Here is a 17,918-nt window from a genome sequence, read left to right as displayed (position 1 = left end):
GTACTTCGCGGCCTAAAAGATAAGACGTCCGGTGTACTTGCATCTAGCAATGTGAAAATGACGGCTTCAAATTCCGCAGGCAGATATATTTTTCTTATAAGCTACGTACTTAACGCGGTTTCAGGTAAGAAATATCCTGTAATAAAACTGCAAAAAGATATCATTTGCATAATTACTTACTGGTACAAGAGTATTTTATAATTTTCTACACCACCCAGCTTATTTCTATCGCAAAGCAGCCATGCGTTCCAATTCGAAAGACGAAACAATCATTCCATTAAGACTTCGACCTCTCGTGTCTTAAGGTAGTTAAAGAGCAGCGTTGTGTGCGTGAATTTTTTCAGTAATATTCCAAACTTAGCCAATTCATTTCTTGATGACGGAATTTTTTTTTATTGCCCTTGTAGGCAGACGAGCATACGGCCCACCTGATGGTGAGTGGTTACCGTCGCCCATGGACTTCAGCGATGCCAGAGGCAGAACCAAGCCGCTGCCTACCGCTCAATACTCTCCACAAGCCTCTTTTGATTTATATAAATGTTAGGCAGCTTTTCTTCCCACAAACTATGATTATTAAAGTACTTTTATTATCTTTATCGTACTCTGCATACAAAGTATTAACGTTATTATTAATTAGGTTATTGAGTATTAAAGTATCAACAAAGTATTACGTTGGAATCGTACGGTACGTAGTTACTGGTTTGTCACTGGTGGTTGGACCTCTTGGGAGTCCGCACGGGTAGGTACCACCACCCCGCCTATTTCCGCCGTGAAGCAGTAATGCGTTTCGGTTCGAAGGGTGGGGTAGCCGTTGTAACTATACTGAGATCTTAGAACTTATATTTTGAGGTGGGTGGCGCATTTACGTTGTAGATGTCTATGGGCTCCAGTAACCACTTAACACCAGGTGGGCTGTAAGCTCGTCCATCCATGTAAGCAACAAAAAAAAATAAAAAAAAAATCTTCACAAATAAATGAGAGAATCTTAACTTCATTTAATTTCAATAACGAAAACAAATAAAACAATATTCTGACCGTCGACTTAGCGAGCAGAGACTGAACGGAAGATCCTCCTGTGGCAATAGGTAATACGCACAACGGCTGACATAAAAGAGAAGTCGGTGTCTAACACTGCCTACCACTCATCATAACCGACAATGATGTGTATTTCTTATACTATTCCTTCAACGCGGATTTTATAAGTACAAATTTACTTACAAAAATTGCCTCAATAACTAAACAACGCCATAATCCCGTGACGAGTTCACAAGGTGTCTTAGCTACTGGGCCATGGGTAATTCACGATGCACGTTCAACTTTCAACAACGTACTGTATACGTTTTTAATGAAATATTTAACCCACAACCGTAAAGTGATGGTTATAAAATGCATTCTTTGAAGCCGGGTCGGGATTTTTCAGGATGCGAGAAAATATTTCGTTGGATCATTTACATATGTATTCTCCTGAAGTTATAGCTGAATATTAGACTGATATTTTATTTGTGTATAAATGCTAAAAATACACACTACAATGCTTAAAATTTATAACAGTTTCATAGTATACCATGAAACACATTGGACGCGACGTGCTTTGAGAAACTGTACGACATGTTCCCTTCTTCTTCTTCTTTTTACCATCGCACGGATCGCTACCGAAGCGACGCATCTATACAAACGGGAAACACTTAGCTAATTTACATTACGTGTTTAGAGGTTTTCGGTATCGCAAAATCACTAATGAATAGAAAAATCCAAACCTTTTGAATAATACTACCGAACAGACAACTAGCTAGCAACAACAACTAGTTAACCAACCTCCGAGATAAGGTTTCGATAACCCAAAAATCATAGCGTGTTATCGTGAAATCACCCATTCCATCTACGAAAGGTTATTATCAGCGAGGCAGGCGATACCGATCGATCGATCATGGTTCATACTTTTCTTGATAGCTTCTGACATTATTTACAAGTCCCATATTAAACCGCATCCTATTGTCATTTTTTTTTTTTTTCTTCTGATTCAGCATTGCTTTCTTTTACTTGTAGAATACTAAAATAATTTGAAACCATACTAACACAAAATGTTCTATCCTATACGAAATTAAAAATAGATAAAAAAAATTATTGCTAGATGGGTGGACGAGCTCACAGCCCACCTAGTGTTAAGTGGTTACTGGAGCCCATAACATGACATGACATCTACGACGTAAATGCGCCACCCACCTTGAGATATAAGTTCTAAGGTCTCAAGTATAGTTACAACGGCTGCCCCACCCTTCAAACCGAAACGCATTACTGCTTCACGGCAGAAATAGGCAGGGCGGTGGTACCTACCCGCGCGGACTTACAAAAGGTCCTACCACCAGTACAAGAGGTCCTACCATTTGTAGCGTGTGGCACTTAAAAGGGATTAAAGGTACCCACTATCACTATCATACGACTGTGTCTTTGCCCTAAACGGGGAGCAGGTACTAGCTTTAATTACGAAAGAGCTTAAGACCTTTACGTTAAGGAGATAGCTTCATGCTATCTTGATATAGATCCAATAAATAAAAGCTTTGGCTACTTCCGCAAAGCTATTACGATTTGAAATTAGGAATAGCCCTTTTTATGTTTCTTTAGAAATCTATAAAGGGTCATGTTGTAGTCGCTGTGAATTTAGATGAATTATGAAAAAATTCTGCTACCCATTATGAATAGATTTATCGGCGAAGTCTTGATAATAGGATTGATTTGATTTCCTTTATTTACAACAAAATATGCCAAATCTGAAAATCATTCCATTGATATAACAATTAGATTTATATCATTATACCAAACAAAAAATTTTATCCAAAGAAAAAATTGAAATACCAGACAGTATTTAGATATTTTATTAGATATTCTAATTACAGTAGATTACAAATATTTGCGATAAAATGCTTAAATATCATAGTTGAAACTTGATATTTTTCTAATCACAGTATTAGTTAGGTACACTTATACATACATATACTGATTGACTAGTGTCTAAATAAGTATAAGAAAAATTGACGCTAAATATGACCCCAATTCAGTTAAGCTATTGTCAGCCTTATTATATAGTAAGTCACTGCTTATTCAGTTAAGAATTTGGAAGAATCGTAAATCGAAGCGGACTTTCGGATATTTAGAAACATTTTTTTTACCTAAAACGACTTAAAATTTTAACATTACAAAATAAACTATTTTACGAAATGAAACAAAAAACATTTATTTAGTTCAAACCACTCTTAAAAAAATTAAATTTGATTTAACGCGAAAATAATATTAAGAAATCAGCGTCTTTTGGCCATTAGCAACTTTTGTAACAATTGTAACTCTTTGTTTCAGATATCAGCAAGAAAGGGAAATGTACACGGCTTACTGGAAGCTATCTTTATCCGACAAAGAAATGATAAACCGGAGCTAGCTTTAGTCACAATGGTCTGTGACCAAAGATAGCAGACTTTTAATTTACTTTTTTCTTTTTACTCTTCCAATTTTCTATGTGATATATAAAGCTTTATCACGTATTAGTGCCTCCATACATTCTAAATAAAATACATTTTGTACATTAACAGAGAAACATATCTCCAGACAATATAATTCGAAGAAAATAAAATAACAAAATAATTACGCATTTAGAAAATAGGCTATATTTAATTAAAAATCATTACAACTGCCTTCGGAGTGTGCCAAAATGTCTCTGAGCGCTTCAAAGAATTCTAAGAATGAAAACACTGAGATAGAAGATTCGAGAGAAGGCTCTGAAAGTCCCGCGCCACCACCAGACGGGGGATGGGGATGGATGGTCGTCTTCGCCTCATTCATGATCCACATTGTCAGTGAGTATTCTCTCAAAATTTTTACACATATTTAAAATTACTCTCGAAGCTGAAATAAAAATAAAATACTAACATAAAGTGTATGAAATGACAGTTACGAAACTGTGTACTTCACGTTTTCTTTAAATTCTCCTTTGAGTCTAGAGGCAGCGCGTCAATTTACTTAATATTTTGGTACATGACTTTTATTCAATATCATATGTAAATAAAATTAAATCAAAAGTATATTTATCTATCTATCTCCTTAGATTTATGGCGTTTCCTTTTTAGTGCCGTCATGCTAATCGCCAATTCGGTGTCATCGTCGGGAAATATTCAAATACACCCTATATTTGTTACTAGTACTAGTTCGAGGATATGAAAAAAGTGACATGGATTTTTCCAACAAATATAAATTCGGATATTATCAGATTGTGGGCTTTCACGAAAATAAACTCTCGTTCCGAACCTAATTTAGCAACCACGTAACTGCCTAATTGAACTTTCCCTGCTTTTTCGATTCGGAAGAAATACATTTTCGTTAAAAAACATGTTTTTTTTCGAAGTTGTAAACATAAATAAAATCAATCTAATGAATGGCGTTGCATTGACAATCAATGTTGACTTTGACTTTTAGTGAATTATCAATATAAATATACATATTTTTGATCTATTTTTAGTTTAATAATTTATATTACCTAAGTTTTCAATTTATAATACTTTTCAAGATTTCAATAGCAATAAAAATCGTGATAAAATTGTTTGAAATGTTTAAATTACTAAATTTTCTGCTATTATACCGAATATCTTTCTAAATTTAAACTTTGAAATTCGTTTAGAAATTATTATACATACAATCGTTATCATTATCCTTTCCCTCCGCCCATGACCGTACCAAACTTACACAAAAGGCTTTTCATTTTGCTCTATACGTTGTGAACTTCGTACTTAGCGAACCCTTTTATTGTTCATAACAGATATAAAAATTATTTCAGTAAGCATTTAATATGCAGAAATACTTACCTACTTTCTATTATTTTTCAGAAAACTGAACTTATTCCTATATAAATAATTACTTTACTGTGCAAGAAATTAGTTTACTAAATTTTTATATGGTTATCAATAGCACACACAGTTCTGTTCAGTTTCATATCGATTCGCCTAACTCCACACATCCATCTTAACATCAGTATCAGCAAAGTGGATACGTTTTTTGTAACGGACTTTTTTAACCTATTGACAATCATGTAGGTCACCGGTGCCCTGTGTGGCGCACTGAAGTACATATTTACGTCAATTTCTGTTAGAGTACCTAGCGCCTGGATTGCCTAACTTTACCTTCTTTGTTTTTAATGTTTGTAGTCTTTAAGGTCTTTTAGAAATAGTTTCATTCTCACTATCTTGGGATTTTTCTTTCCCAGAGACTTCTAGATATTCGAGCGCCTTAGTAAGAAGATCAAACAGAGAAATCAATACATAGCAGTCAAAGGGTTAACATTCTGCTCTCAATGGTCTTACGACCGATTTATAATAAATCTTTCGAATCAGTTTTAACGGAATTTTTCATACATTCTCCGGGACCTTTTATCACATTTTCATCGTCATCTTAATCCCTATTAATTTTATTGCTCTGTACCCGGATATCGTTTTCCTTAAAATTAGCGACCCTTTTGTACGCACCGATTGTACGCAAATTATTCCTGTTATTCAATGTTTGAAAATACGCACTGTTGTACAAAAGGCACATTATTTCGCCTAAGAGGATATTTTACCGAACCAAACTTTGCGGTGAAACAATTTGAACAAAACCGGATGCCAATGAACTGCTTATGGAATGTAACAAGTTTCATTTAGTAGCACGACCTACTTTTGAAGCAAAATATTAAAAAAACCCACTGGTTTTTAATATAAGTAAAATAGTCTAGAAATACCAGAAATTTCGTATTCGTTAATCCAAATTATTTCAAGCTGTTGAGAGTGGCGCAATTTCAAGAATAAATGAAAGCGATTTTTTATGATCTCATCTGACCAGCACCAGAAAACCCATAATTTATTCTCACTATATTAAATTAGTGGAATGGAAAATAATTCTTTTACATTATGAAGCTTTCTGCTAAGGATAGTTATATCATCACTTTTCTCGAGTATAAATCACATAATAACTGATATTTTTATTCTTAGAAGCTTAATAACACAGATAAGTTCATACAGATGACAAACTAAGCTATTCATGAGTTCCGATTTGAAGAGTAGAATTTTTTTCCAAGGATTGACTTTTAGAAAATTCTAAAAGTCAATTTTCATCGGCCAGACCGTCAACTTTTTTTTTTTATTAGACTTAATTAGCCCATCACGATTCAACCCTTCTATACTAACGATATACGCTAACATTTATTAAATTACCATAAAACTTAATCAACACTGTTGTGTATAAATCAAATTTCATTATGAAATGATTGACGAATTGCATTTCTTACGACTAATGAAGCAAATAATACGTTAAACCGTGTCGGTCTCGCAGCGCGTGATAAATGTCATTAGGCGATATAATCGCGCGTGATAGGGATGTGCGAATTAGTGCGGGTCAGTGTAGTTTTGATGTCACTTCCTTGCCGTTTTACGATACCCGTTATCAGCGCGAATTAGATCTACTGTTATCTAATTAATTTCATTATATGAATTCAACACGCAATCTTCTAGGTAGGTATTAAGGCGTGTCGTGAGCTTTTACCGGTAGGTACCACCAACCTGGGTATTTCAACAGTTGAAATTTTAGCTGTCTCAACTTTTAAGTTAAGACAGCTAAAATCCTTCTCCTCAGCTATGTCTAAAATACGAATGCTTGTGTATTATGCAATGCAATTTATAATTGTGGGTACATGGTAGTCTATGGCCAGGGACATAGCAAGGCCGCTACTACCGCAAGCCTTGTGCTGAAGGCGGTTTTTGTCATAGTACCATTAAGATGTGGTAAGCCCAAAAAACGTCTATCACTAGCAATGAACGTCCGTAGGCTGAAAAAAAAGTGCAATGCGAGTATTCAACAAACGAATGTTAACTGATACTAATTATGTTGCTCTGAGGAATTGTTTGAGATGATCCCCTCATCTCCTTTTTTTCATCGCACCTCCCGCCATCGGAGCAGAGTTCATCCATATCATCTGGAACCGCTGCGTTCATCGACAGTGCGTTTCCAGAGGGCTTTTTTGCCACGTACCATCCGGCTATGGAATGAGCTTCCCCACCACGGTGTTTCCCGAGCGCTATGACATGTCCTTCTTTAAAAGAGGCTTGTGGAGAGTATTAAGCGGTAGGCAGCGGCTTGGCCTTGCCCTTGGCATTGCTGAAGCCCGTGAGCGACGGTAACCACTCACCATCAGGTGGGCCGTATGCTCGTCTACCTACAAGGGCAATAAAAAAAAAACTTAAATGAATAAACGGCCAATCTCCGGGCTCTAAAAAAAACCAATTAGGTTGAATCGTTAGTCGTGACTTGCACCTACGTCCGGATTCGATTTTCGGAAATCAGTACCTTTGTAAAAAATACTTCACATTCGGGGTCTGGGATTACTCGCTAATGCCTTTTAAGTTTTTTCAGCATTCCTAACACAGAAGTATATTGGACTTTAAGGGTGTTCAATGCGGAGACATAGTCAAATATTTATTTTGTGAAAATAGCATTTAAAGCTTAATCTATCTCTATAAAGGCAAAGACGAAAATGAAGACTATTTTCTCCGGTACCGGTTTTTTTTATTTGTTGCTATTTGATGAATAGAAACGTCCAGTAATTTATTTTTATTTAATCGATTTAAAAATGAAACTCTTTTTCTATTTTATTTGTGAAATAATTTTCTTTCTAGTTTTTTTAGTATCTATTTACCAGACTAATACTTTGTTATCAATATAGTTATACCTAGTTATTTGCTAAACCTGGAGGTGTCACTAGTATCGATAATTATCTCAGTGCATTGTAAATAGCAAAAGCGTTACTTCCTCGGGAGATTGCAACGAAAATACAACTGGGTATTTGCCAATTATTTCAAATAGCCCGTGTTGAACATGTACGCCCACTACATACTATCTTAGCGATACGCCATCTTAGCGATAGATTGAATGAATTTATGTGCATCACGAGATGAGTTCGTGACTAAACTACAAGGTACTTAAAATATGTACTTAATGCTTACTTAATCTGAAACTGGAAGACGTAGCGTGAGTAGGATGAGTCGATGACCTATTAAGGTTCGCGGGGATCTGCATGGGTGCAAGCGGCGCAGGACCGATCTTTGTGGCTAGGCTTGGCGGAAACCTATGTCCAGCAGTGGACGTCTGTGGGCTGATAGAATAGAATCTGAACCTAGGTGATTGCGTGTCGGACAATGTGCAGTGAAGGATATACAAAACTTATGTTTTTTTTTTCTTTCAATTTACAAATAATAACTATTCATTCAATACAAAAAAGTTTACCCGAAACTGAATTATAATTATATACATCAAAAAAAAAAAATACAGTACACTTAAAAATTAAAATCACCATTTCAATATTTATTGAATTAACTATGCTTATTATGAATGTGTTTTTTTAATGATCTGAAGCTAATAAAGCGTCCGTGACCTAACGGGAAGACGCCTGGCTATGACTGTACGTATAGTACAAGTGACACAACATTGTCAAGACTAAAATTCTGGCGATTAAATATGTTCGTATCAAAAAACATTATACGACAACGACAATTTCAACAGTCACGTTCCTAGAACATTTAATTACCACATCACAATAACATTATCAATTTATATAATTGAAAACGTGATCAAAAAACACTCGATACGTCTCTAGCGTAGCCAAATTCCCCTAATTAAGTGTGTACTCACAAGGAAAAAAAAATTTTTTTTTTATTGCCCTTGTTGGCCGACGAGCATACGGCCCACCTGATGGTGAGTGGTTACCGTCGCCGATGGACTTCAGTAATGCCAGGGGCAGAGCCAAGCCGCTGCCTACCGCTTAATACTCTCCACAAGCCTCGTTTGAAGAAGGACATGTCATAGCGCTCGGGAAACACCGTGGAGGGAAGCTCATTCCATATCCGGATGGTACGTGACAAAAAAGACCTCTGGAAACGCACTGTGGATGACCGCAGTGGCTCCAGGTAGTATGGATGAACTCTACTCCGGTGGCGGGCGGTGCGATGGTAAAAAGGAGATGCCGGTATCATCTCGAACAATTCCTTCAAATTTATTATTTATATAATAAATATAATTATATAATATAATAAAATAGTTCATAAATGAAAGATTTCATGCTTGTTTAATTTTAAAGTTGATAAAAACATATTTGCTATCATTCGACTCGAGGCCAGCCTTGGACGTCATAATACTAATAAAATTGAAATTTATAATAATGTTTATTACTGTTTTGTTTACATTGCCAAGATACAATTACAAATTAATTTTTATGATTTATATTTGTATTTTCTTACTGTGTTTCGTTATAAAATACACTTATGTACGCCGATTTTATAATTCATTTTAAAAATAAAATCTAATATATTTTAAACGAACGACGAACTTGATGAGAATGCTTATTTCGTCACAAAAACACATTGTTATAAGTCCCCATAGAAATATGTATTTTAATAGACAAAATAGGCTGCGCTCTGGTCCGGGGGTCTGAGGAGGGCGTTCGTCCAGTTCCGGCCCCTGTAAGAAGACAGACTCCTTCCGGTGAAGGTCACGGGGTGACCTGAGGGTAGGGGGGGGGGTCTACGCCACAGGCTACCGTCACGCTAGCGCGCTGGTACCAGGAGGATGGGGCAACGCGTCCTTGGCTATGGCCCGGTTGTTGTCGTCGCTGTCGTCGCCGAACATACTGTGGAAAGGCTACCCGGTTGGGGGTATATCGTGTTCCGACCCGGCAGGCTGTTCCAGACCCAGCGGGGTATCCCGGAACACCAGTGGCATGACCGCCGTACCGCAGAGACTGATGTCGTTGATTATAATTATCGACGATCGCCTCGGCAACCCGTTGATCGGGCGTACCCGGGGTGGCACCGCGAGTCTGGTTGTAGCATAGATTATACACTTAATATATTCGAGAGGTTGTAGCGTTGACCGCGTGAACCCCTCTACGCTGACCGGTTTCTGACCCCGGGCGGAGGTCGAACGTCAGGTGAAAGAGTACAGGGGAGTTGTTTAGTGGGTAGGGCCCTACATTCCATCTCTTGGACCCGCGGTCCGTTTCCAACATCTGAGGACCAGTCCCACATACCCCGCGTACCTTATTTGAGAAACTCTTCAAATGGTATTTATATTTTTTTCTTGCTTACACCGGTGAACGAACTCACAGACCACGGCCCACAAGATGCTAAGTAGTTACCTGAGCCCGTAGACTTCGCGTATTTATGGAGTTTCCCCAAAAATATATGAGGACTTTACCAAACGAACTTGAGCATATTTTAAATGAACGAATACCATTTTCTTTTTATCAGTAGCTGCTAAAGTTTTGTCATAAACAACATTTGATGCGATTGCGTGATGAGAAATAATTCTTGGTACGAAAAAGTCTGCGAAGATAAGGTCGCTAAAACCCCGAAAGCATACACCCTCTAAGCTTATTTTCATTAAGCGGCCACAGAAGACAATGTAATCTTTTATTCATTCCACGATTATTTATACTGTTCCCGTTGCTTGTCAAAGAATAGTCGAAGTTCTTTTATCGTCTGCTTTGTCCTGTCTATTTATCCGGCAAAAAAGTCAGACGTTCTAGATTGAAGAGCGAGACAGCCGCTATATGTATATATAATAATACATATATACAATTCTGATCGGTAATTACTTAAGACCAGATGGATACTGGCATATATATCTAATACAATATACATCTAATACAAAATACATCTAATACAATATACGTCTAATACAATATACATATATCTTTAAAGACACTCGCATAATGTTGTATTTAGTAATTTAGCTTTGATTCATATAAGGAATTAGTGTTATTTATCACTTTAGTCATAATTCAAAAATAATCGATAATAATGTTATTAATAAACATTGCAGTAACAAGATTAACGATTATTCAATACTGATATTTTACTCGATCAGATAACTAGTTTATTATTAATCTATAGGTACTAATATTATAAAGCTGAAGAGTTTGTTTGTTTGGTTGAACGCGCTAATCTCAGGAACTACTGGACGGATTTGAAAAATTCTTTCAGTGTTAGATAGCCCATTGATTGAGGCAGGCTATATAGGCTATAAGCCAAATGTATAAAGCGCCGGCCTGCCAGTGCGCGCGGCACAGAATAAGAAGAATAGCTAGAAACACCCAAATCATTTCAAGATAGACTTTGAAAATGGTAGATTTTTCTCGATTTCTCCAGAATCCCATCATGAGATTCTTCTGATCCTGATGATTATAGGACCATTCGGGAAGTTTGCTCTTTCAAACAAAAAAAAGAAAAAAGAGTTATCAGATCGGTTCAAGCGTTCTCGAGAAATCGGCGAATATACATAGATAAATAAATGGTGGTCGAATTGATAACCTCTTCTTTTGAAGTCAGTTAAAAATTGTGATTTTGGCACCTTAAATAGCTTCTTAAGAAGGTGACAATATTTTTGAATAATAGAATGATTATTCAAAAATATTGTCACCTTCTACGTAAATGAAGTCGCGGCTAAAATTTAGCGTTATCCCAAAGTAATTATTCCATGCGGACGAAGTTGCGGCAAAAGTTACTATACATTATAAACTGCGAACATGTGAACTCATAACCTTAAGAAATATCTTGAATTAGGCAGTATACTAAAATCCGGTGCCTAATTATTAATTAATTTATGAATCTAGAGAATTGAATAAATCACAAACTACTATATCGTGCACTGTACGTATGTAGTACTGGCATACAATTTCCAATTAACTAGCAGTCAATGTCAACGTGTCGTGTAGTTCAAATTTGTTAATTTTCGATCAGCTTAACAAACGAATATTATTTTTCGTTTATTTTGATGCAATGTTTCATTGTGTCTCGATTTCAGGATGTTGTTTTTTTTTATTGCCTAATTGTGTGGACGAGCTCACAGCCCACCTGGTGCTAAGTGGTTACTGGAACCCATAGACATCTACAACGTAAACGCGCCACACACCTTGAGATATAAGTTCTAAGGTCTCAGTATAGTTACAACGGCTGCCCCACCCTTCAAACCGAAACGCATTACTGCTTCACGGCAGAAATAGACGGGGCGGTGGTACCTACCCGTGCGGACTCACAAGAGGTCCTACCACCAGTTTACGTGACACGCATAAAAATTTGTCCAAACAAAACACTATATTGAATTCCATTACGATGTGCACACATAAAACGAACGTCAAACGACTACTAAAGTAAGGTCAATGCAGTTTAATCGCCTGACCATTTATTCTTACTAATAGTACAAGTACATTCAATTGCATGATCACTAAACGAACTGCACGTGTATGTATAATATGATACGTATGTTTTTTTTTTATTGCTTAGATGTGTGGACGTGCTCACAGCCCACCTGGTGTTAGTGGTTACTGGAGCCCATAGACATCTACAACGTAAATGCGCCACACACCTTGCGATATAAGTTCTAAGATCTCAGTAATAGTTACAACGGCTGCCCCACCCTTCAAAACGAAATGCATTACTGCTTCACGGCAGAAATAGGCGGGGCGGTGGTACCTACCCGTGCGGACTCACAAGAGGTCCTACCACCAGTAAATGCCCGGGGCCCGGCGCGTCCCAGCCCCAGTGTGGTCAGAGCGCGGAGGGCCCAATCTCGGCGGTCCGTGCTGGAGTCATGGTCCAGGCGGCTGGCCGATCCTTCGGCTGGTCGTAGGACCATCCGAAGGATCGAGCATCCGGGTGATGGAAGGCCGGCTATCGCTAAACGCTTCACTTTCCTCCCTTTGCCTCTTCATGAGTTCTGTCTCAAGCCGACAGGACTCCAAAAAAAAAAAAAAAACCACCTGTAAATCGTAAATGTATCGTTTAACTTACCTCTCAGTGGCGTCAGCATGCAGTTTCCATTATTTATAATTTATTATGTTGTGTAGTTTAAATATCATATCTACTATACTACAATAACTCAATGGAACATATTATGTGTGTGTTAGATGAAAAATGGAAATTGTTGAGCATTTTTACAGAAATGAATAAGTATTTGCTACATACGTACGACCTACATCCTAATAATTTATAAACATTATTTGTATTATTTCAATTCATTTCTGTTGTCACTAGGAGCCAGGACTGGTGGATAGAGCATCCTGCCTATTTCTGCCATACGTTTGAAGAGCCGGAAAGACATTCGAAACTATGACCTCATGTCTCAAGATAGATGACCATGTATTGAATATATGTTATACATGTTGATGACCACTTGTATTGTCATACCTATGGGCTCCATTAATAACGCTATATATGGAGATGAGCCGTGAGCATCGACCGATCTCGTGCAATAAAAAAAACGATTATATATTTGATATCGTAGGTGTAAAAATTAATTTCGATTTTCATAATATCAACAATTCATAAAATCATTTTGTATAACTAAACGTTATCATTTCAAGTTTCGCCTCGAATGTGATCCCATATTTTTTCTCCTTAACTAAAGTATAAAACCTAGAAATGTGCGAACAATGGCAAATTTATTCCGAATGAAATATCCGGATGAAATTGACTAGCACTTTCGCGTCATACGAAGGCCATTGCGGCACACATTTAGTCCCAAATAAATGAGGATATATAGGAATTGTTCCAGTTGGCAATGTCATTTACTTTTTGAACTAAAGATAGGGATTCTAGCATTAGTATTTTCCGTATCAAATTCGAATTAGTTTGAAAATTTGTATGCTGTTTACATGGTTTTTGAAACGTCTTCATCGATTGCTCTTAAAACTTATTAATATTTTAACACATTAAAATGTTGATCAAACCAATGAAAATTTATAGTGGCATCCATAATTAGATATCAAAGAAGTTTATGGTCTACTGAACCGTGCATTAACACGACAAATAAAAAAAAATGTCCAAGGGCCTTACTATTGTTCAGTCTTATCTACCCCATTACTAAACTATATATCGTCATAATACTGTTGCATATCGCTCTATTGTTCACTTGACGCTAGTTTCATACCGTGTTTTCTTGTTGGGAAGTCAGTCTTAAACTCTTTGAAAACATTAGATCAATCATTATTAAATCAATATCTTTGAACACACAAACAATTTATGCATTGCATTTGCAATTGCATGCGATCAAATTATTTTTCTAAATATTTTTCGTATTTACCTATATATATGTTGACCTTAAAGTCCAAGTAATTTACGTTATCAATAGATCGACTCATATCGTTACAGCTCGATAAATTTGTTGACATCGTGATATATCTTCACGTCTATTACAAAAAAATATTGTGTTTCGAAACTCATAATCTACACTTCTAATTTATTTCCTAACTTAACAAATAGTAAGAAAAACGCCAACTATCATTGAAAATAATAGATTATAGATTCTGGGCTCCATTAACTGATAGCATACCAGATAAAAGACCAATTATTACAAAAAGCAAAACGTGGAATGTTACTACGTCCGAAGACAAATAATATTTTTTGTGCAGATAATTAAATAACTATTACAACGTACAATCCACGACTGACGCCATTACAAATCATCGAGTATTCGTGAATAAGCACCCGGTCCTTGAATTCAACCTTGTACTCGATAATGGATTTAATATATTTACATTTAAACCACTGTTATAGGCTTACTACGGCTATATTACATGCTTAAGTACTGATGGCATGACTAACGAGCCCTCACGAGCAGGTACCACGCGATCCTTCCTATTTCTGCATTCCTTACTGGTTGTAGTCTTTTTTACTGGTGGTAGGACGTCTTGTGAGCCCGCACGAGTAGGTACCACCACCCTGCCTATTTCTGGGGTAAAGCAGTAATGCGCTTCGGCTTGAAGGGCGGGCCAGCCATTGTACTGTTAAGAGACCTTAGAACTCATGTCTCAAGGTGGGTAGCGGCATTTACGTTTTAATGTCTATGAGCTCCGGTAACCACTTGTCACCAGGTAGGCCGTGCGCTCGTCCACTCATCTAAGCAATAAAAAAAGGAAGCAAATCTGTCGTTTTGTATAGGATGCTTGAGACAATCGTTGTACGACACAATTGTGACTTTTACTTCTCGTCCCGTGGTGTACCACTCCCGTTGTGAAGTCTATGTGGTCCGGTTACCACTTTAGTTTGAAAAACACCAAACATGGAACAAGCCTATGACATAAATCAACCAAATAAATACCCTCCTACAAATAAATACATAACTACCATACCACTGATCCTTACCATATGCTTCTTTTTTCGTTTTACTGGGCATACCTCTCTGCCCAGTACGTCCTTCTGCGAGTCTTATATTCTGTCCCAATTAAGGTAACAACCTCTTTTGTTTTGAATAGGATTTACTAATGTTTGTGGCTAAGACGCGCGATCATTAGACCAGAAGTTAAACCTTTTTAGAAATTCCCCTCAATTTATATTCCTCATAAATCTGTATCATGAGCTCTACTTAACTGAAAAGGCGAAATATCGTAGAATAATTCACAAAATGACTGTTATTTTCATTATCTAATAAAGGTCAAGCCAAAACGATTGGAAACAATTTCTTCAAAAATAAGGAAGTGGGACAGCGTTTAAATTTCATGCTAATGTAACACTTCATTGCACTTCAAGCACTCTTCATTGAATAATGACACCAATGTTCACAATTACCATACAAATTCTGGAATTACTCGCTTTGCAGGAAAACACGTTCCCTCTAAAATTTCATAAAAAACTTTAAAGGAAATATCGCAGAAGTACATCAGTAGATTTCAATTAATTTTTCAACACACGTATTAGACTTATATCTAGTTATATTCATCATTAAGCGTACTTACTGATTTTAATTAACACACTTTATAAAGCAACATAGCTATTTCAAGATCAATGCAAAGGTATTGATTCCGATAAAAACCTCATAGAATCTTTTTACGCTTGCTGACATTAGGTCAAACATTATGTACTATAAATAGATACTAAGTAAAATAATTAGTATTAACTTATTTCTTAATTACGGTTTCTTAAGTTATTTAGGATAGTCGTTTTCTAGAAATAAGAAACAGTAGATGAAAAGGCTTATACAATATTATTAAGAGTTTATTTTATCGAATCAAAGTTGTTAGCAACCTAAAACTTTGAACATGCCTTATCAAAATACTAGATGGAATATTAAGTTAATCCTTTATTTAGATTATGAATAACTTTCCAGGAATGTTAACGAGGAGCCTAATTAACATAGATAAAACGATTCGTATCAAAATTTATCTTAAGATTTCACGAGAACATTTTCATTAAATTTTAAAGAAACTTCTTAATTCTGTTCGAAATGAAACAGTCATACAGGAAACTATTAATTGAATTTTTTTTCCCGAATTATGTTGCTTAATAGACCGATACGTGAGAAACCTACATAGGTACCCGATCCTGTGGACCGAATGGTAAACAGTCGACTTCGCCCTAAACGCGTTATTACGGATCCTCCCGATCCATTAACGGTGCTTTTAGGTACCTCAAATATCGGTCACCGTCCTCGCCAAGCTCGTCGCTTGCGACGAAGGGCCCAACATATAAATTAACCCATAGACACAGCCCACTGAATTTCTCGCCGGATCTTCTCAGTGAGTCGCGTTTCTGACCCGATGGTAGATTCTGCGAAGCACTGCCCTTGCTAGGGCCAGTATTAGCAACACTCCGGTTTGAGCCCCGTGAGCTCACCTACACGTCAAGGAGAAGCTGAAATAGCCTCTCAAGGCTATCAGCATAGGTAGGGAATAAAAAATTAAACCCACGTGAAAGTAGCTTGGTATCTAAGTACCTCGACAATATAAAGGGCTCACTACAAACCGCCTAGCTTATTATTTATTTTTTTGTCTCCTCAGATCTAATTAATGATATGGGATGACAATAATCTGTCTATAAATTAAATTAGTATACAACCTCAACTTCCTCGTGTTACTTTTCTCATCATCTTTACATAGACCATAATAACGGCAAGATCTGTTGTGTCCGTTTTTTAGAATTCATTAGATACGTTAATAAATAATGAAACAGAAACATCGCAGAACTGTCGTAAAACTTGGCTGTCTGTACATTATGTAACAAAAGTGAACCATGCCTTTTTCTTATGCACAAAGTTGAATGAAGAGGAAGTATCTTTGATGTTGGCGCTAGTTCTATTGTTACTGTGTTCCATTGTCTACTTTCCCATACATCGATACCACCACAAAGAGTGTGCGCCTATCATGTTAACCTACTTTTGTATGTATAAGTCTTTGACGCTATTTACGCACATTAGTAAATGTCATAGTCTATTTTTAAACTATGTGGAAATAAAATATTTAAAAATTGACAATAATAATTTAAATTCTCATAATTTAATGGAAATGCAGGAAAAATTTGTACACAATCTAATACTAGTTTTCTAAATTACTTATCCTACTCACATCCATCACTATATTGTCATTTCAACCCGTCTTCGGCTACTCGGAGAATTTCGTGAAGGTGGAATCAAAGGTGGTGCTGATCTTGCAATACCTATAGATATATAATATTGTCATTACCTTTAGAGAAAGCTAAATGATCACACTGAAAATATTATTATTGGAACGAAGTTCGTTATCGCGCGTTGTGAAAGGGGGCTAGACGGAAAAAATTCTTACGAAAAGTTGTCACGACACTTTTTAGATCCGTCATTCTGACCAATCAACGTGTAGGCGCTTATCGCGTGACATTGCTCGTATCCGATTGGTCCGCGTAATGAGTACAGTTTCTCGAGATAGCGTTTCAACAATAGTAATTTAGTTCATAGTATTGTCTTTTTCTTCTTCATAATGCCGTAATTTATTATTATATCTTAAAAAAAATTACAATTCCTTCACTAATTAATCGAAAGGAACTTCGTTCCATCCGGGTGTCCCTTGACACCTCTGAAGTTTTTTTATAGTTGATCGAAATACAATACTT

At 36.6% G+C, this 17,918-nt stretch overlaps 1 protein-coding gene and 1 long non-coding RNA gene across 4 annotated transcripts in view; one reads left to right on the top strand and one right to left on the bottom strand.

Annotated features, from left to right (window-relative positions):
• Window positions 1-17,918, top strand: part of LOC101744427 (monocarboxylate transporter 12) — a 56,416-nt gene that overhangs the window by 33,670 nt on the left and 4,828 nt on the right. For all 3 annotated transcript variants that reach the window (XM_021351194.3, XM_004930864.5, XM_062668331.1), the window contains exon 2: window positions 3,352-3,845. In XM_021351194.3, coding sequence (XP_021206869.1) covers window positions 3,701-3,845 — 145 coding nt within the window. In that variant the 5' untranslated portion in view covers window positions 3,352-3,700. The remainder of the gene's footprint in view (window positions 1-3,351; window positions 3,846-17,918) is intronic.
• Window positions 3,634-4,434, bottom strand: LOC110386049 (uncharacterized). The gene is made up of 2 exons (XR_002431307.3): window positions 4,294-4,434; window positions 3,634-3,894 (listed from the first exon to the last, which is right to left on the bottom strand). It is a non-coding gene; the product is annotated as an uncharacterized LOC110386049 (long non-coding RNA).

The sequence above is a fragment of the Bombyx mori genome, chromosome 4 (genome assembly GCF_030269925.1).
Source record: "Bombyx mori chromosome 4, ASM3026992v2".
NCBI lineage: Eukaryota > Metazoa > Arthropoda > Insecta > Lepidoptera > Bombycidae > Bombyx > Bombyx mori.
This window is presented reverse-complemented; position numbering and strand designations above follow the sequence as displayed.